This window comes from Carcharodon carcharias, chromosome 12, assembly GCF_017639515.1.
Source record: "Carcharodon carcharias isolate sCarCar2 chromosome 12, sCarCar2.pri, whole genome shotgun sequence".
Classification (NCBI taxonomy): domain Eukaryota; kingdom Metazoa; phylum Chordata; class Chondrichthyes; order Lamniformes; family Lamnidae; genus Carcharodon; species Carcharodon carcharias.
The window spans coordinates 141,954,473-141,975,680 of record NC_054478.1 but is presented as its reverse complement, the minus strand read 5'-3'; the positions used below and the strand labels follow the sequence as shown (position 1 = coordinate 141,975,680).

At 42.0% G+C, this 21,208-nt stretch overlaps 1 protein-coding gene across 7 annotated transcripts in view; it reads right to left on the bottom strand.

Annotated features, from left to right (window-relative positions):
• Positions 1 to 21,208, bottom strand: part of nbeal1 (neurobeachin-like 1) — a 309,051-nt gene that overhangs the window by 266,911 nt on the left and 20,932 nt on the right. The window contains exon 1 of one of the 7 annotated variants that reach the window (XM_041200545.1): positions 1,067 to 1,111. The exons of the other annotated variants lie outside the window; for them this stretch is intronic. Within the exon in view, the coding sequence (XP_041056479.1) occupies positions 1,067 to 1,096 (30 nt within the window). The 5' untranslated portion in view covers positions 1,097 to 1,111. Of the gene's footprint in view, positions 1 to 1,066; positions 1,112 to 21,208 lie in introns of those variants that run through there. 7 annotated transcript variants of the gene reach the window in all.

Genomic DNA, 21,208 nt, shown 5'->3' with positions numbered 1-21,208 from the left:
GCAATAAAGCACAGCCATATTAGAATAAAAATCCTTAGGGTTTGCAAGATCTAAAGAATAGCCCAAGTTTGCCAAGTGACAACACCACAATGCCACCTCATTTGATATTTCTGCCATTTCCAGCACCTTTTTTTAAACATATTATACAAGACAAAATATATATAAAAAAGGGCAGCTAATTTACAAGCTACTAGAGCATTCTCCCATTTCTGTGTAGAGACCCTCGTACAGAATTGAACAACCTCTCCCAAAGTAACCCCCAAACCTAAATGTGTGTCAACTAGAGCACATTAATAATTAACAGTATCTCTGGTTCCAGTCAGAACACATGGACTGTCTTCACCCCTCTCCCTTCCTCAGGACCAACGGACGTCTTGCCTATCTATCCAGCTAGCTCACCCCGCCACCCCCCACCCCAACAGCAGGAAGAAACAATCCAACTTCCCACTACCCAGTCTCTCAGGGTTGATACATTCAAGCAATTTGTTCAGTCTGACACCTTGGCAGATTTTGAAAAATCCTGTTACTCGAAATTTCAGCAGAGCATACTCAAGCATTTCCCCGATTGCATCACCATGATTCAGCACTGATCCTTGTTCTATATCTATCATTCGGAGCAATTTTAAAATTAAAACTATGCTGAAAATTCAATGTGGATAGTACTGAACTGAGGTTGTATTGTAAGCAAAGATGTTGGTATGGACCCATTTGCTAGCTTGCAAGCCATTAACTCTCAATGGTAAACTGCCCTAAATGACTTGGATAAATATGAAATTCATTGCCACAGCTTTAATGACAAGGGCCAAGGCTAACTTAGGAAGAGGAGGCAAGTGCTTTTGGAGTAGGCAGTCAGCTCCAGTAGCAACAGCAACATTCAAAAAAGAACTTTGCAGAAATATACTTATTTAAGCATCGATTTTCATTACATTCATTCTGGTTGAGAAATGCTGAAGTCCTTTAAAGCTGTGTGCACTCATCACACTGTTACAGATGCACATCTTCCAACCTGAAGCTTACAAGTAATCAACTGGCCTGAAGAATTTATAAGCAGTTACAAGTACTGTACCTGGATTCCCACAGGAAGTACCTGACCCATACCTTAAAGCACAGGCCAGGTTAGCATCTCTGCACGATTACAGGTGTAGCAAACTACCTGTATGCAATACAGTGGACAACCTATAAGTATCATAGATGAACAATGCAAGATGGATGGTGATACAAGGCTACAACATATCTCAGGGTTGATGCAAACAATAGTAGGTAGGATTCATCAAACCTGACATAGAAACCAGCATGTTACTGAACTACAATATGTTGCTCTTTTAGCAAATACATGCATATCCCACATTAATGAGGGCCAGTTAAATTCCTCTAGTTGCTAAAACTTCACCACTATTTCATTCTTAAGCATCAATTCTGGTTTCTGTATATCAGCAGTGATAAGCACTGAATAAGTTGTGTTCCACAACGAGACCTCCAACACTGATATTATTCCAGGCCACTTAAGTTACTTATTAAAACTGGGTTTTTAAATTGGATCCAGATTGGGCAGAAAATAGAAATCCCCAGACTTCCTGCAGACTTTTTATACACTCTGAGCATTTTAAAAAGTACCACAGCCTACAATAAATTGGAAACACCTCCAGCTTATTACTCCCCATTAATGCTGAAGGCATTTATTTTTGAGTCAACCACTCATGATGCGTGATTATTGTCCTTCAGGGATGAGGGACTTCACAGTTATGTTGATGGGCCAGAGAAACTGGGATTGTTCTCCTTAAGAGCAGAAAAGATTAAGAGAAGATTAAAATTGCGAAGGATTTAAAAGAGTAGGCAGGTTAGAAGCTAATTCCACTGGCAGGGGGGGGCCAGTAACCAAAGGAATTAAAACAAAATGCTGGAAAAACTCAGCAGGTCCAACAGCATCTGTGGAGAGAAAGACAAGAGTTAACATTTCGAGTCTGTATGACTCTTCTTCAGAGCTAAAGAGAAGTAAAATGTGATGAAATTTATACTGTTTAAGGGGGTGGAGCAGGTGAAGCTGGATAGAGGGCCAGCTTCAAAAAATAAAAGTGAATATTGAAAAAGAGGGGATAAAAAAGGGGTGGGAATGGAGGAGAGAGTTCATGGTCTGAAGTTTTGAACCCAATGTTAAGTCCAGAAGGCTGCAAAGTGCCTATGAAAGCCCAACGCAAACTGGAGGAACAGCACCTCTTCTTCCGATTAGGTGGGGGCTAAGGAGGGATTGACAAAGATGCCATGGACAAAGGGGCGGTAATGGTAGTGGTACTGGTTAAAGGAGGTGCTGATGGTTGCATTAAGGTGAGAAAGCCAAGTGTGATAATAGCAGGACAAGGATGAACACTCTGAAAAGAACAACATGAACAAGCAACAGATGGCCCTTGTGGGGGTGGGCTCAGGAGAGGGGAGAATGGTGGGAAAAAAGATCATAAATAGGATAAAAGGTGGGGATAAAACAATGAATAAAAATGAAAATAAATGAAAATAAATATAAAAATTAAAATTAAAATGTATATTGAAAAAAGGGGTTATAAAAAAGGGATGAGGATGAAGGAGAGAGTTCATGGTCTGAAGTTCTTGAACTCAATGTTAAGTCCGGAAGGCTGTAAAGTGCCTAATCAGAAGAGGAGGTGCTGTTCCTCCAGTTTGCGTTGGGCTTCCATAGGCACTTTACAGCCTTCCGGACTTAACATTGGGTTCAACAACTTCAGATCATGAACTCTCTCCTCCATCCCCACCCCGTTTTTATCCCCCCCTTTTTCAATATTCACTTTTATTTTTTAATTTCTATGTTTTTTCATCCACTTGTTTTTATTTTTATTCATTGTTTTATCCCCACCTTTTATCCTATTTTCGATCTTTTTTCCCACCATTGTCCCCTCCCCCCACCCCACAAGGGCCACCTGTCACTGTTCACGTTGTTCTTTCCAAAGTGCTTACCCTTGTCCTGCTATTATCACATCCTGCGTTCTTACCTTAATGCCATTATCAGCACACCCTTTAGCCTTTACCACTACCACTAATGCCCCTTTGTCCTTTTCTCCATGGCATCTTTGTCAATCTCTCCTTAGCCTCCACCTATCACTGGCCTTCTATCCAGCTTCACCTGCTCCATCCCCTTAAACAGTATAAATTTCATCACATTTTACTTCACTTTAGCTCTGAAGAGGTGTCATATGGACTCGAAACGTCAACTCTGTTTTTCACTCCACAGGTGCTGTTAGACCTGCTGAGATTTTCCAGCATTTTCTGCTTTTGTTTCAGATTTCCAGCATCCGCAATATTTTGCTTTTATCTACGGACTTAAGATAATTGGCAAAAATCCAGAGGGGATGGGGAGGGGCAACAGGGAGAATTGATTTTACACAGCGAGTTATGATGGTCTGGAACGTATTGTCTGAAAAGTTGGTGGAAGCAGGTTCGATAATAGCTTTCAAATTGGATCTATACGTGAAAAGGAGAAATTTGCAGGGGTATGGAATGGAAAAAGGGCAGGGCAGTGAGACTGACTGGATAGCTCTTCCATACAGCTGGCAGACAAAACATATTGAAAGATTGTATGATTCCATGTCTGCTGGTTCCACAAATTATTTACTGCCAAGCCTGCAGGCAGGCAGATAGATAGGTGGCTGCTCCAAAACCTCTACCAGCTGAACCGGTAAGATACTCTGAAATGTACCTGGGAAAAGTTCAAAGTTCCCATTCTCCTGGGAAGGGGGTAATAAATGAGAGAGTATGAGTGGTAGCCTTTGCTTGTCACCAATGACAAAGGCACACTACAGTTTAGCAAAAAATGAAGATCCATCCAAATCAAAAGTATCAATATTTTCTGCCGTTTGATACCAACAGCCTACAAACAAAACAAAATGCATTCTGTAAGCAAACAAGTTCGTCTTTTAGAACACTGGTTTATATTTCTCTCTGTCCTCTTGAGCACAGGAAACATAGACAGAAAACTGCTATGCCTAATCACAGCTATGCATTATGTAATACATTTTACAATGAGGACTGTTTTTTTTAAAAAAAAGTTATATACTTTGAGGCTGAGCTTCTAGCCAACTGGCTCCAAGCCAGTTAACTCAAGGCAGCCAGACCAACTGTGCTGCACAAATATTATATCACTCCAGATATTATAACACAGATACTGTAGTTTCTTCGGTGCCAAAAATCATGCTTTTGTATATACTCGTTGTATAAGCTAACCCCCTTTCCAGCCACGGCCTGCTAGACTCCCATTAATGGTTGGCCTCAATTTTTCACCCCAGGAATGCATATGTTACTTACCTTTTATGTAAGTCAGCACATGGGATCGAGCAGGCGACATGGGCTGTGTTGCGGACAAGATGCGCGGGAGTTTAAGACACACCCACAAGGAGCAGACCGCACATGGCATGGTGAGCGATGAACAGAAATGGGTCCTCCAGCAAAAAGAGTGAAGTATGAAACGGTTTTCAAGCTAAAAGTCGTAACATTTGCTAAATAATAGCAAATAGCTGTGCTGCAGCAAAGGAATTTGGTGTTAGTGAGAAACTGGTGCGAGAATGGAAGGAGGAGGAATCTACCCTGAAGAAGACGCCCAAGGTCAAATGCACCATGAGAACAGGGGCCAGCCACTGGCCTGATCTTGAGAGCATGTATCTAAATGGGTTTTCAAAAATCGCAGAATGGTTACACCATCACAAGAAATGCAATGTATAAACATGCACTTAAGTGGGCCAAATCAAACCCTGAGCCCAACAAAGATTTGAGAGCAACAGGTAGTTGGCGTAGCCGCTTTATGGAATGAAGATATCTAATGTTGCAGCGGAAAATCAAGATCATTCCTAGACTACCAAAAGGCCTTGATGCCAAAGTTATTGCTTAGCAGCGATTCATCATCAGACAGCAGCAAAAATGCGAGTACCCATTAGGACCCATCAGCAACATGAAACGCCCATGAATTGCAAAATGCTCAGCAACTGAACTGTGGCGTGGCAAGATTCGAAAACAGATCTAGCAAAGTGACAGGAGATGATAAGATTAATAGTGGTACGAGCCTGCATTGCCAGCGGGAGAAAATTAAAGCCTATGGTAATTTTCAAACTTAAAATTATGTTGAAACTCAAGTCCCCTCTAGTAAGTTTTTGTGCAGATCCATGAGAACGGATGGGCGGATGAGGGTCGGAGTGAAGTTAAGGATCGATAATACATGAAATAGACAGCCATGTAGCTTATGCAAAGAATGCAGGTAATTAATGTGGGGCCTGTTCAGAACCTCTATAACTGATGAGATCAAGCAGTGTCAACAAAGAAATAACACCTACATTACAGTTATGCCAGGGTGTCTAACATCCATAGCAGCTAAAGTGAGCATTCGTCCCTCATAGGATGAGACTGGGGAATTAATAACAGGAAACGAAGAGAGAGCAGGAGATGGCACAAAAAGCATCACAAGAATAGTAGAAAATCAAGAGCCAAAAAGGGATGGAGGAATTTAGAGCAATCACTATCACTAGAGAAAAAGTAATGGGATTACTAATGGGACGTAAGGGCTGACAAGTTCCCTGGATCTGATGGCCTGCGACCTAGGGTTTTAAAAGAAGTAGCTGCAACAGTAGTGGATGCATTGGTTGTAATCTTCCAAAAATTCCCTAGATTCTGGAAAGGTCCCCAGCAGATTGAAAAATGTAATACCTTTGTTCAAGTAAGGAGGGAGACAGAAAGCAGGAATCTACAGGTCAGTTAGCCTAACGTCTATCATTGGGAAAATGCTAGAATCCATTATTAAAGAGGTAATTGCCAGACAATTAGAAAATCATAATACTATCAGGCAGAGTCAACATGGTTTTGCAGTTCTCTGGGGATGTAACAAGCTGGGTGGATAAAGGGGAATCAGTAGATGTTGTGTATTTAGATTTCCAAAAGGCATTCCTGAAGATGCCACAGAAAAGGTTACTGCACAAGATAACAGCATATTGTGTTGGGGGTTGTATATTAGTATGAATAAGGAACCGACTAACTAACAGGAAACAGAGAGTTGGGATAAACGGTTCATTTTCAGGATGACAAACTGTAACTGGTGAAGTGCCACAGGATTCAGTGCTGGGGCCTCAACTATTTACGATCCAAATTAATGAGTTGGATGAAGGGACCGACTGTATTGTAGCAAAAATTGCTGGAGAAACAAAGATAGGTAGGAAAACAAGCTGTGAGGAGGATACAAAGAGTCTCCGAAGAAATATAGATGGGTTAACTGAGTAGGCAGAAATTTGACAAATGGAATATAAAGTGGGAAACTGTGAGGTTGTTCACTTTGGCAGAAGGAATAGAAAAGAAGATTATTTAAATGGAGAGAGACTGCAGAATGCTGCAGTACAGAGAGACCTGGGTGTCCTTGTACATTATTCACAAAAAGTCAGCATGCAGGTACAGCAAATAATTTGGAAGGCAAACGAGGTTTTGGCCTATACTGTATGGGGGGTGGGGGTGGGTGGAGTGAAAGGTAAAAGTAGGGAAATCATGCTACAACTGTACAGAGCATTGGTGAGACCACACTGTGTATAGTTTTGGTCACCTTAAGAAAGGACATACTTGCATTAGAAACAGTTCAGAGAAGGTTCACCAAGCTGATTCCTGAGATGAGGGGTTTGTCCTTTGAGGAAAGGTTGAGCTAGTTGGGCCTATACTCATTGGAGTCTGGAAGAATGAGGGATGATCTTATTGAAACATATAAGATTCTGAGGGCTTGACAAGACAGATGCTGAGAGGTTGTTTCTCCTCGTGAGGGAATATAGAACTAAGGGGCACTGTTTTAAAATCAGGGGATCTCCTATTTAAGAGGAGGAATTTCTTCTCTCAGAGGTCATAAATGTTGGAAATCTCTTTCATAGAGAGCAGTGGAGGCTGGCTCACTGAACATATTCAAGGCAGAGTTGGACAGATTTTTGACTGATAAGAGAGTCAAGGATTGTGGGGGACAGGCAGGAAAGTGGAGCTAAGGCTACAATCAGATCAACCATGATCTTATTGAATGGCGGAACAGGCTTGAGGTGCCAAATGGCTACTACCGATCCTATTTCTTATGTCCTTATATAGTTCAACCTTTGGGTGCGTGCCTCAACAAATAATTCAAGGATCGTGTTTGCGCCAAATGGAATGAGTAGATGTTCGATGGAGAAACAACATTTACAAAGAATGGAAATATGCGCATTGCCCTGCTTGATGTTTTGCAGTATGCTAGTAATGCTAAAATGTCATTACATTGTTCAAAAAATATGTAGCACACCCAATTCAATGGATAGAAAGGAGGGTGATTTGTGCTGGAGAGATGATTCTGAAAGCAAAAGCACCAAATCTGATCCACAGTGGGATCCATGTGCTGATGCCATTGACAAAGTGACTCAGAATGAATTTGATTACGTATTTTGCGTCGGATGCCAAAAACAATGAATTTGACAGTTTTAGAACCTTTTGATTGTGGTAAAAGATATCTGTACAATTAATCCATTCAATAAGGCGTGGCACATTAATTTAATTAATAGTGTCGTGCTTTTTCTCCACATTTCAAAATGGCCACCTCACACACTGGCGGTTCACATTCTTACACTAGGTGTACAAAACAACCCCATTTTTGGGAGGATTTCTGGAGGTTTCAAAGGTTGACTTCTATGCTGTGATCGACAGGTAATAGAATTTAATGCAAGAAAAGATGAAATTTATAAAAATCCGAAGCAGGTAGCACTTTATGACATGAAAGACTATGATCATAATGAGTCCGCAAACATCCTTCTTAAATTAAAAATTCCTCAGGTCTAAATGATCCAAAATTTTGCTTCAAAAGCAAATTTAAGAAGTTATTGATTTAGAATTGACCTCGCAAAGCTTTCTCAATGGTTCAGCTGCCAGTTGACCAGAGGTGAGGACAAACTTGAAATCTGCAACGAGAACAAAGAATGCTGGAAATACTCAGCAGGTCAGGTAGCATTACGCAGAGAGAGAAATGGTTAACACTAAAGATCAACAGCCTCTAATCAGAACTGGAAAAAGTCAGGTGTAATAGGTTTTAAGCAAGTAAAGAGTCAGGAAAAGAAAAAGGTACAGTCTTCATACCTTTACTTGCTTGTCCCATTACCATTGCCTTTTGCTTCATACCATCACCCTTTTGCTCATTTAACTGTCTGACCTTCCACCTTATCACTGATCTTCCCTTTTGTTCTCCCCTCCGCCCTTCCCTGCCTCTGTACTTGCTTAAAACCTGTCATATCTCTAACTTCTTCCTGCTCTGATGAAAGTTAATCGACCCGAAACCTTAACTGTTTCTCCCTCCACAGATGCTGCCAGGATGGCTGAATATTTCCAGCATTCTCTGCTTTTAGCTCAGATTTCCAGCATCATTGTATTTCGCTTTTGAATTCAGCAATTATGTCAACTCTCAGAGATCAGATGATTGGCCCACACACTCTCGTGTCATGTTTGCAAATACCGTATGGCCTTTGAGCAAAGTATTAGTAGGCTGCCATCACAAGTGTGCTCTTGCATCAACCACACATTCAGAACAGAAGGTGGAGGGAACTGGCTTTCAAAGAGCTTCTCCTGGAGTCACTGCTTTTTTTTAAAATCAGGAGTGGGCCATTGTATTTATATAGCACCTTTAATGCATTAAAATGTCCCACGGCGCTTTACAGGAGCATTTTCAGACAAAATTTGATAGTGAACCTCCTAACTGTTTATTAGGATACTTAGTCAAAGAGAAAGGTTTCAAACAGCATCCTAATGAAGAGAGCAGTAGAAAGGCAGAGAAGTTTGGGGGAAATTCCAGAGCTGAAGACACAGTTACCCATCATGTGACAAAAGAAATTGTGCATGCAGAAATGGGCAGAACTGGAAGGATAAAAAGATCTGAGGCTGGACAAGGTCCCAGAGACAGGGTGGGGTGAGACCATGGATGGAATTGAACAAGTCATTCCCACAAGCTTGTCCCACCCACTCTTTTAGATCACTGACTTGTAACTCGATTCCACAGTCCACAGGAACTAAAAGGCTTTATCTCCAGAGGGTTGAAATTCAAAAGTGAGGAAATGATGCTCCACTTCTAAATCATTCGCAGCAACTGCTATTCTCTATGAAAATAATATTACAGTCTGGACAGCAAGCTACTGTTTAATATTGTGTACTCATCTGGAAACAAGTGACTGCAAGCTCAAACGTTTTGAAGGAGTAGCAGTCCATTTGAAAGATGCTAATAGGTTTACTTCTGGTCCAACTTCGTCAAAAATTGCAGGAGCAACAACATGTAATTTGACTATTTCACTACGAATGTACATATAGCCTCTGGACACAACTTGTGTATAGATACAATGCAGCATAGAGTGAACGGTGCAATCCTATCTTTTTTTTCTTTTTAAAATTTTCTTCCCCCCTTTTTAGAGCTCTGACCCAGTGCCATTCTTCAGGGCACACAGCTGGCTAGGTACACTGCTCCAAGGCCTGGGGCGATATATTTTCACGAGATCATGAGGAGGTAATAACGATGGACTATGGTGATTTATGCTCCAAGTTTCAACAATCCTCTTTGGAAGGAGGGGCAATAAGAAAATAATTAATTCCCCGCCTTGCAGCACAACCAAGACAAGGAAATCACAGACCCCAACCTGCACACCATCACTGTGTAGGAATAAAGTAGAAAAGCTGAAGTAGTTTATGATTTAGAAAATTCATTTCCAGTTGGGAAGAGGAGAAACATTCACAACTAAACATATTAGTCTAGAAGTTCCAGGCAGGTCAATGTTAGCATAAGCTTAACTAAAACTAAGTTATTGCTGCACTGAGGAATTTAGCCTACCATTACACTTCACTTGCACTTTAATACAAATATTGAGAGGACAATCAATAGCCATGAGGCATCAGAGCCCCACTCATCCACTTAGTTTCCATTCAGTGCACCAATATCAATTATCAACATCCTGGGGGTTACCATTGACCAGAAATTGAACTTGGCCAGCCATATAAATACTGTGGCTACAAGAGCATGTCAGAGGCTGGGAATTCTACAGCAAGTAACTCACCCCCTGACTCCCCAAAGCCTATCCACCATCTACAAGGCACAAGTCAGGAGTGTGATGGAATACTCCCCACTTGCCTGGATGAGTGCAGCTCCCATAACACTCAAGAAGCTTGACACTGTCCAAGACAAAGCAGCCCGCTTGATTGGCATCCCATTCACCACCTTAAACATTCATTCCCTTCATCACTGACACATAGTGGCAGCAGTGTGTACCATCTACAAGATGCATTGCAGTAAATTGTCAATGTTTCTTCAATAACACCTTCCAAACCTGCCACCTCTACCACCTAAAAAGACAAGGGCACCAGTGTGTACCATCTACAAGATGCACTACAGCAACTTGGCAAGACACTTTTGATGACACCTTCAAAATCTGTGACTTCTATTATCATCAGTGGAGGGCATAGGAACACCACCACCTGCAAGTTCCCCTCCATGCTACACACCATCCTGACTTGGAACTATATTGCCGTTTCTTTACTGTTGCTGGATCAAAACCCTGGAACTCCCTTCCAAACAGCACTGTTGTGTACCTACACCAGATGGACTGCAGCAGTTCAAGCAGGTGGCTCACCACCACCTTCTCAAGGACAACTAAGGGTGGGCAACAAATGCTAGCTTTGTCAGTGACACACATCACAGGAATAAATAAAAAAAATAACTCCAGCTGAATGCAAAGCTTAAGAAAGGAAATGAGAACATTATGGAGCATTGATCAGCATACATGCCAGTCACTCTTTAAGTCTAGGATTTCTTTCTGTTGCAGATTGGATTAGCCAATAAATACAGCATTTGTAGAGAGGTGGGGAACAGCAATCCCTTATGGATGGTATATGTTCATCAGGTGAGGACAGGGCTTGGTGTGGGTTGAAATGCCCTCCAAGAATGAATAGTCTACCGATAATAAATGATAAAAACTACTTCTGAACAGAAAGTAAAAACTACTGATATGCTAGAAATTGAAATCTATTTATAATTAAGTCTGTGCAATAAAGCAATAGACTTTGTGAATGGATTCAAGACCTAGCTCAGGGGTACTACTCTCACCGGAGCCAGCATGTTATAATTCAAATTCCAATCCCGATTTAAGCACATAATTGAGGCTGGCTTTTTGCTCCAGTACTGAGGAAATGTCAGGTGTCATCTTTTGGACAAAACATCAAACTAAATCATCACCAACTCATCTGCCTTCTCAGGTGCATATTAAAGATCCAAGGGTACTATTCAAGATCTCCCAGTATCCTGGCCAACAGTTATCCCTCTATACACAATAACAAATTAACTAGTCATCTGTCTCATTATTGTTTGCGGGACACTGCTGTCTACTGCTCACCGTTAGAACAATTGTGACCACACCAGGGCTAATCCTAAAAGCTGGCACAAAATATTTATCAGTAAACAAACTAAAAATAATTCCGCACAATTCACCTTTGAAAAAGGCCTCCAAAAACATTTCTTGGTAAACAACTGGTTAGCAAGTGTCATCGAAGAGGCTCTGAAGCAAGAACTGTTGTTTGAAATGGCCTGATGCAATATAAGGGCTACATTCCAGCCACCACACACCCGCCTCAGCTCCAAGCGAGCCATGCAAAATCCATGCAAAAAAATTTTGGTTAGACTTGAAGGCATATGGGACGTAGTGTTTGTCAAAGTGAAGGAGGTCAATGTTGTGACCAGAACAGTTCCAAATTGATCACTTCATGTCAGCACAAACACTCTCATGGCCGTTGCAAGAGTAAGAGCTGTTAATTATGTGCCTTAGTGTAAATGTTACATAATAACATAAGAAGTAGTAGGCCATTCAGCCCCTCAAGCCTGCCCCACCATTCAATAAGATCACGGCTGATCTGCCCCAGGCCTCAACTCCTCTTTCGTGCCAGCTCCTCATAGCCCTCAACTCCAATTATTTCAAAAATCTATCTACCTCCTCTTTAAATACTTCCAGTGATCTAGCCTCCACAACTCTATAGGGTAGAGAATTCCAGACATTCACTACCCTCAGAGAAGAAATCCCTTCGCATCTGTTTTAAATGAGTGTCCCCTTATTCTGTAACTATGTTCCTTAGTTCGAGGCTCACCCACAAGTGGAAACATCTTCTCAACATCTACCCTGTCAAGTCCCCTCAGGATCTTGTTCATTTCAATAAGATCACCCCTCATTCTTCTAAACTCTAATGAATAAAGGCTTAACCTGTTTAGCCGTTCTTGATAAGTCAACCCCTTCATCCCAGGAATCAGCCTAATGGATCTCTTTTGAACTGCCTCTAATGCCAGTATATCCTTTCTTAAATACAGGGACCAAAAATCAGAGCTCTGAAGAGGAGTCATACAGACGAGGATGAGAGTTTTGTGGACAGCGTGTTTTTAGACGTGGTCACCCCACAGTTTACGGAAGTGCAGTCAGAGAGGGAATGGGTGACCATCAGTCAGAAGAAAGGTGTCAGGCAGGTAGTCAGGAAATCCCCAGGGTGCATCTTGCTCAAGAACCATTTTTCTGTGTTGGAAAATGGTGAGAGTGACAATTCCTCTGGGGAGTGCAGCCACACTCATGGCACTGTGAGTGGCTCAGCTGTACAGGTGGAGGAAAAAGAGGGGAAGAGTGATAGTGGTAGGAGACTCGATAGTAAGGGGAACAGGCAGGCATTTCTGCGGCCATTGACGTGACTCCAGGATGGTATGTTGCCTCCTTGGTGCCTTGGTCAAGGATATCACTGAACAGCTGCAGGGCATTCTAAAGGGAGAGGGCAGACAGACAGAGATCGTGGTACATATTGGTACCAACGACATAGTTAGAAAGAGAGATGAGGTCCTGCAAGCAGAATTTAGAGAGCTAGGAAACATTAAAAAATAGGACCTCAAAGGGCCTGGATTACATCCGGTGCCACGTACTTGTGAGTATAGAAGAAATAGGAGGTTAATCCAGATGAATGCATGGCTGGAGAGATGGTGCAGGAGGGAGGACTTTAGATTTCTGGGACATTGGGACCGTGTCTGGGGACAATGGGACCTGTACAAGACGAACAGGTTGCACCTGAGCCAGAATGGGACTAACATCCTTACAGGGAGGTTTGCTAGTGCTGTTGAGGAGGGTTTAACCTAACTTAGCAGGGGGATGGAGTCCTGAGAGGAGGTTCAGCAGGGGGAGATGCACAGCCAAAATTGGAAGAGAGAGCAAGTGAGTCTGGAAGGCTCAATAGAATAGAAATTATATAGAAATCAATAGAAATTATAGGCCAGTTAAGGCACAAAGGAGTTTGGCAAGGTTGGGTGGTATTTATTTTAATGCAAGGAGTCTGACGAATAAGACAGATGATTGGAGGGCACAAATTAACACATGGAAGTATGATGTCATTGCTATCACAGAGACATGGTTGAGAGGGGGGCAGGATTGGCAGATATTCCAAGATATAGGGTCTTCAGGCGAGATAGGGGATGGGTTAAAGAAGAGGGGGTGTCGCCATATTGATCAAGGAATCAATTACAGCTGTAAGGAGGGATGACATGTTAGAAGGCTCCTCAAATGAAGCCATGTGGGTAGAACTTAAAAACAAAAAAGGAGCAATCACATTGCTAGGAGCGTACCATAGGCCCCCAAACAGTCAGAGAGAAATAGAAGACGAGATATGTAGGCAACTTTCAGAGAAGTGTAAAAATAATAGGATAGTAATAGTGGTGGATTTCAACTTCCCCAGCATTAACTGGGTTAGTCATAGTGTGATAGGTTTAGATGGAACGGAATTCTTAAAATGCATCCAGAAGAGCTTTTTAAGCCAGTACATAAAAGGTCCTACAAGAGGGGGGGCAGTCCTGGACTTAATTTTAGGGAATGAAGCCAGGCAAGCAGTAGAGGTATCTATGGGGGAGCATTTTGCAGATAGCGATCATAACTCCGTTAAGTTCATGGTTGTTATGGAAAAGGACAAGGATGGGCCAGAAATCAGAGTTCTAAATTGGGGGAAGGCCGATTTTAATAAGATTAGATATGAATTAGCCTGAGTGGACTGGGAGCAGCTACTTTTAGGTAAATCTGCGTCAGAGCAGTGGGACTCATTCAAGGAGGAAATAGGGAGAGTACAGGGCCAACATATTCCAGTAAAGACAAAGGGTGGGACCAATAAATCCAGGGAACCCTGGATGTTGAGGGATATACAGGATTGGATAAAGAGAAAAAGGGAGGCTTATGGCAGATACCTAGGGCTCAAAACAGCAGAAGCCCTAGAGGAGTATAGAATGTGCGGGGGGGGGGGATCTTGAAAAGAAAATTACGAGAGCAAAAAGGGGGCAAGAGAAAACATTGGCAGGGAAATAAAGGAAAATCCAAAGTTATTTAAGTACATTAAGAGTAAGAGGATAACTAGGGAAAGAGTAGGGCCCATTAAGGACCATAGTGGTAATTTGTGTGTGGAGCCGGAAGACGTAGGTAGGGTTCTAAATGAATACTTTGTGTTGGTGTTTAAAAGTGAGAGGGACAACGTGGGTATGGAAATCAGGCAGAAGGACTGTGATATAATTAAAGAAATTGGCATAGAGAGGGAGGAGGTTCTAAGTGGGCTGGCAGGCTTAAAAGTAGATAAATCTCCAGGCCCAGATGAAATGTATCCCAGGCTGTTGAGTTAGGCAAGGGAGGAGATAGCAGGAGCACTGGCAATAATTTTCAACACCTCTCTGGCCACAGGAGAGGTGCCAGAGGACTGCAGGACAGCCAATGTGGTACCGTTATTCAAGGAAAGAAGGGATAAACCAGGAAACTACAGGCCAGTCAGTCTAACCTCAGTGGAGGGGAAACTATTGGAAGCAATTACGAGGGACAGAATTAATCTACACTTGGAGCGGCAGGAATTAATCAAGGACAGTCAGCATGGTTTTGTTAAGGGGAGGTCATGTCTGACCAATTTGATTGAATTTTTCGAAAAGGTGACCAGCTGTGTAGATGAGGGCAATGCATTTGACGTAGTCTACGTGGACTTCAGCAAGGCTTTTGATAAGGTCCCGCATGGAAGACTGATAACCAAGGTAGGAGCCCGTGGGATCCAAGGCAATTTGGCAAATCGCTGAGTTGGCTGAGTGGCAGGAAGCAGTGGGTGATGGTCAAGGAGTGTTTTTGTGACTGGATGACTGTGTCTAGTGGGGTTCCGCAGGGATCAGTGCTGGGTCCCTTGCTGTTTATGGTATTTATAAATGATTTAGTCTTGAATGTAGGAGGGTTGATCAGTAAGTTCGCGGGTGACACGAAAATTGGTGGAGTGGTAAATAGTGAGAAGGATAACATTAGGTTGCAGGAGGATATAGATGGGCTGGTCAGGCAAGCTGATCAGTGGACAATTGAATTTAATCTGGATAAGCGTAAGGTGATGCACCTGGGCAGGACAAACAAGGCACGGGAATACACGTTGAATGGCAGGACCCTGGGAAGTGCCGAGAATCAGAGGGACCTTGGTGTGCATGTCCACCCCTCCCTTAACGTAGCAGGACAGGTAGGTAAGGTGGTTAAGAAGGCATATGAGATACTTGCCTTTATTAGCCGAGGCATAGAATATAAGGACAGGGAGGTTATGCTGGAACTGTATAAAACGCCGGATGGGCCACAGCTAGAGTTCCCTGGAGCAGAGGGGGGACATGTTTGAGGTGTATAAAATGATGAGGGGCATAGATAGGGTAGACAGGAAGGATCTTTTCCCCTTGGTGGAGGGATCAATAATAAGGGGGCATAGATTTAAGGTAAGGGGCAGGAGGTTTAGAGGGAATGTGAGGAAGAATTTTTTCACCCAGAGGGTGGTGGGAATCTGGAACTCACTGCCTGAAAGGGTGGTAGAGGCAGAAACCCTCATAACATTTAAGAAGTATTTGGATGTGCACTTGCGATGCAATGGCATACAAGGGGGCCTAGTGCTGGAAAATGGGATTAGAATAGTTAGGTACTTGTTTGACCAGCGCAAACTCGATGGGCTGAAGGGCCTTTTTCTGTGCTTTAGACCTCTATGACTCTATGAGACTCGAAACGTAAACTCTGTTTCTCTCTCCGCAGATGCTGCCAGACTTGATGAGTTTTTCCAGCATTTTCTGTTTTTACTTCAGATTTCCAGCAACCGCAGTATTTTGCTTTTAAACTTTCATATCAAATCAGTTTAGATTGAAATTAAACCCACACCCAAGAAGTGAAAAACTGCCATTCCAATGTGACAGCCAGTCAAAATATAACTGCTCCACTGGCCCGGCCATTTTATTGTCTGACCTGGAGAATTAAATGTTTTAGTAAATTAAGTACTTTTTCCTGTGTGTAGTGTGGTGCTGAGCCACAGGAACCCATAGGGCAGATGGTAGGAGATTGACTTCACTGCTGTCCATCCTGAATAATCTCTAATTATTCCTCTTCTCTAAAATTTGCATCACATTTCACTACAATGCCCACTCCACTAACCGTCCTAGTCCCCCTAATTTGGCATCAATAAAGATTAATATTGCCCCTCTTTGGGCCTATACTCAAATCATTTATATAAAAGTAAAAATGATCCAGCACAGATCCCTGGAGCACGTGAAGCGCATTCACCACACCATGAGTAGGTTTATTTCCCTCATGTGACAAAGACTTTTTTTTAAGAAATACAGCCTTGTAGCCATTGAATTCAGCAATGTACAGTCTACATAAAGGAATAACTCTTTGCAAATGTTCACAAAAGGCTCTGATGGCAAGACTTAATCTTTCACTCTTCAGTGAATTCATAATAGAATTCCCATAGCTTTACACAAAAACAACAACTTGTATTTGTATAGCACATTTAACCTAGTAAAAAGTCCCTAGGCACTTCACAGTAGCATCAAACAAAAATCTTGACACAGAGCCACATGAAGAGATATTAGGGCAGATAACCAAAAGCTTGGTCAAAGCGGTAGGTTTCAAAGATCATCTTCAAGGAAGAAAGCGAGATGGGGAGTGGGAGAAGTTTAGGAAGAGAATTCCAGAGTTTAACGCCTAGGCAGCTGAGGGAATGGCCACCAGCGTTGAACAATTAAAACCGGGGTTGCTCAAGAGGCCAGAATTAGAGGAGCGCAGATATCTCAAAAGTTTGCGCAGCTGGAAGAGATTACAGGGATAGGAATAGGAGAGGTGACAGGGGGATTTGAAAAAAAGGAAGAGAATTTTAAAACCAAAGGGTTGCTTAACCCGAGTCAATGCTGGTCAGCAAGCATAGAGATGATGGGTGAACAGGACTCAGTGTGATTTAGGACAAGGGCAGCAGAGTCTTGAGAGTTATATTTATTCTTTCACGGGATGTTAGCATCAATTGGCAAGGCAGCATTTGTTGCCCATCCCAAATCCCTTGAACTGAGTGGCTTACTAGGCCACCTCTAAGGGCATTTAAGAGTTAATGGAAGGTAGAAAACCGGAGGCCAACCAGCAGTGCATTAAATTAATCAAGTCTAGAGGTAAGAGAGGCACAGATGAGGGTTTCAGCAGCAAATGAGTTGAAGCAGGGCAGAGTTGGATGTTGTTACAGAAATGAATCAAACAACATTGGCATAGAAGCATGTTGAGTGAAACCTAGGAGTAAACATTTTTGAATGTAACATTCCCATACACTCAAGCTTTTGAGAAACACAGCCAACTCTTGTTATTTTGATGTAATCTAGAGTGGAACAGCCCTTTATTGTACTTTGGCAAGGATTGCTAAAACAGCTCTGCGATTATTCATTGAGGAAAATGCAAACACCATTGGAGGAAACGTGAAACTAGAGGGCATTTTAAGCTTTGACTTCAGGCTTCATGAGCCAAATGAAAGAAAACAATTTATGTTCAGAAGGAATGCAATTCTCACTCCTAGTCACAAAGCCAAAGGTCAGGGAACTTTTCACTTGAAAATTTAGTAAACTTTTGTCTCCCCAAAGCAAAACCTCTTGCAAAGAGCTCCCATCCCTGAGAAAAGGTTAAGCAAGATACATTACTGCAATGCGTCCTAATGGGTATGTTTTTTAAACTATCCATCTCCTCATATTTAAACTTAGAGACAAATAAGGAGCTGTTTTTCCTTCACAAACAGCAGGCAGCTTGTCTCCCAAGCTAAATCTCAGAAGGTGGCCTGCTATCATCCAAATTCAGGTCTCCCAAAGTGAGAAAGCAAAGTTCAACATCTGACAACAACACTCTCAGCGGAGAGTCATGAGGTTGTGGGTTCAAGTCTTTCTCCAGAGACTGGATCACAAAATCTAGGTTGACACTCCAGTGTAGTACTGCACAGACACATGATGAGGTGAGACATTAAAACTAAGTCCTGTAAGCCCACTCAGGTCAACGTAAAAGATCTCCAATGCACTATTTCGAAGAACAAGCCAGCTGTTCCCTGGTGCCCTGATCAATATTTACCCCTCAACCAACACTATTGAAATAAATTATCTGGTCATTATCTTTTTGCTGTTTGTGGGTCCTTGCTGTGCGCAAACTGACTGCAACATTTCCTACACTGCAATAGTGGCTACACTTCAGTGGTAAAGCATCTACAGTACTTATCTTTTGGCTTCAAAAGTACTTCATTAGTTGAGAAGCACTTTGGGACACTCTGAAGTCATGTGGTGCACCATACAAATTAAAGTCTTTCTTTTCTCATGACCTGTTTACAGACTCGCTTCCTATTAACCTTGGCTCCCAAAGAACCTAAAGAACTTGGAAACCCTAAATATGCAGCATTATGTTTTGCAAAACAATATTCATGACCCCTTTCCTGCTCGCCAATGATACTCACCAATAAGCTCTTGTGAATGTCTTTTGTACAGACCCCAATTTTGCCTTGTACTGACAGGTTTACAGTATTGCTGTTCAGCCTCTGCAATCCACTAATGTTGTAATTGGTACAGATTAGATTTAACATGGCAAGCTGTTTCTCAAGCTGGTTACACGACAAAACAACATTTAGGTTTTGATCTGAGATGCTATCAACCTACAACGGGAGACAGTAACTGGCACAACGTCAATTTCCCATCATGTTCCAGTTACACCAAGTGAAATGTTTCGTCAAAACTCTGGGATCAAAATCAGAACTGCCACTCCCTTTATCCAAATCATTGATTATACAGTTGTCAAGAGCCTATTCTCAGAAATATTTATCAGAAGGAAAATTCATATCTATCCAGGGTATAAACACAAATTTAACAGATTGGATCAATTAACATGAGCTACCCTGGCTTAAAGAGCTTTTGGGAACTTACTGAAAAATGTAAACAAGAGGCTTGAAAAATTATGTTATTTATTTATTTATTGTACTGTGGAGACTCAAGGGTTCTTCTTTATGACCAACCAGCCAATAACATTTAAATCCAGGTAAGCTGCCTTGTAATGCACTAACACCCCAGAGATAACTAAGCTCAGAAAAATGTTAAACAGCTGTAGATGCCACAGATTCTTAGCATAGCAGGAATTGAATAAGTAGCTCAGACCTAAATAAAACAGGAATGAAAAGCTATGGCTACTTTCCAGCGATTTTGCCAAACCATCATTAGTTTCACGAAACAATTCGTATCAGTCATATATTCATGCAAAGTCTTTGGTGGCAGGATAGCTCCAGCTCTGATTCACTTTCCACCGCTGCAGAGATCACATTATATGCAGAATATTAGATAGCAGGGATAGACTGCAATACAATATTTGACCAGGAAGATAAAAGCAAAATACTGCAGATGCTGGAAATCTGAAACAAAAACAAAAACAAAAACAACTGGAAAAACTCAGCAGGTCTGACAACATCTGTGGACAGGAACACAGTTAACGTTTCGAATCCGTATGATTCTTCATCAGAACACTGATGAAGATGCCTGATGAAGAGTCATATGGGCTTGAAACGTTGGCTGTGTTCCTCTCCGCAGATGCTGTCGGACCTGCTGAATTTTTCCAGCTATTTTTGTTTTTGTTTCAATATTTGACCAGTGTAGCTATTGACACCACTGAGTTGGAGGCAAGAAGGGCTTACAGCAATCAGTAGTTTAGAATAAAGTCCATACATTTAGGAAACAGCAAACAGAATCTGCTTAAAGAGCGCACAGAGCAAACAGTAATAACTCAAAAGAGTTTACTGAAGAGTCTATGAACTACAGCAAACAGAACTCATGAATGAAACTGCAATAACCTCCTCCCGATAAAAGCAGGGTTATTTCTCTAGCAAAATGCAGTTAGTGCAGGATAACTAACTAACTCAAATTCTGTGCATAAAATCAATCCCAGTCACTTACAGCAGGTCTCTCTCTAGGCAAGATTGGGTCATTCTCTATCATCCCCATTCTGGCTGCAAATAATAGTACCATTATAGGCAGTCGTAAATGGGGGGACCGGGTGATGTCAAACCAAGAGAGAAGCCCAAGCAGCTTACAAGCAAACTGAATCCCCAAATATTGCAACTTTAAGATCACAGGAACTGTCTCGGAGGCCCACTGAGATCAAATCTAATCTCAATTTAGCAATTGAGACAATCAGCAGCCCAAGATACTTCAAGAATCATAAATTCACTTTCAAAGCCTCTTCATCTCGCATTTGAATGAATTTTATTCCCCTTCACTTGGGATTTATATAGTAACCACATGGACCACCATTGGAGAGACAAAAAAATTACTTCCGTAAAATTATCTTACAACAGTGGCTATACTTCAAAAGTACTTAATTGACTGTAAAACACTTTGGGATGACCCGAGGGCTTGGAAAATACCGTATAAATGTAAATGTTTTCCAGCTCTTTTTATCCAATTTGCAACGGATCTCACTCGTCAGCCCTCTAGAATCCGAAACATGCAACTGTCTCTAATGGCTGGCCCACATTCTGTTTTCTCTGGAGACAATGTTGAGGCAGCAATGGAAGCCAAGTCGTTTGGTGGTACACAAAACATCCAGAGGCAGAAGAACTTCACTGGCACTGCCAACACTGTGGCGTGGCTGTTATTGATTAGAGTTGAGGAGGAATTTCTTCTCTCAGGAGGTTGTTAATCTGTGGAATTCTTCACCACAGAGGGCTATAGAAGCTGGGTTGTTAAATATATTCAAGGCTGAAACGGACAGATTTTTAATCAGTAAGGGAATCAAGGGTTATGTGGAAAAGGCAGGAAATTGGAACTGAGGATTTTCAGATCTGCCATGATCTCATTGAATGGTAGAGCAGACTCGATGGGCCG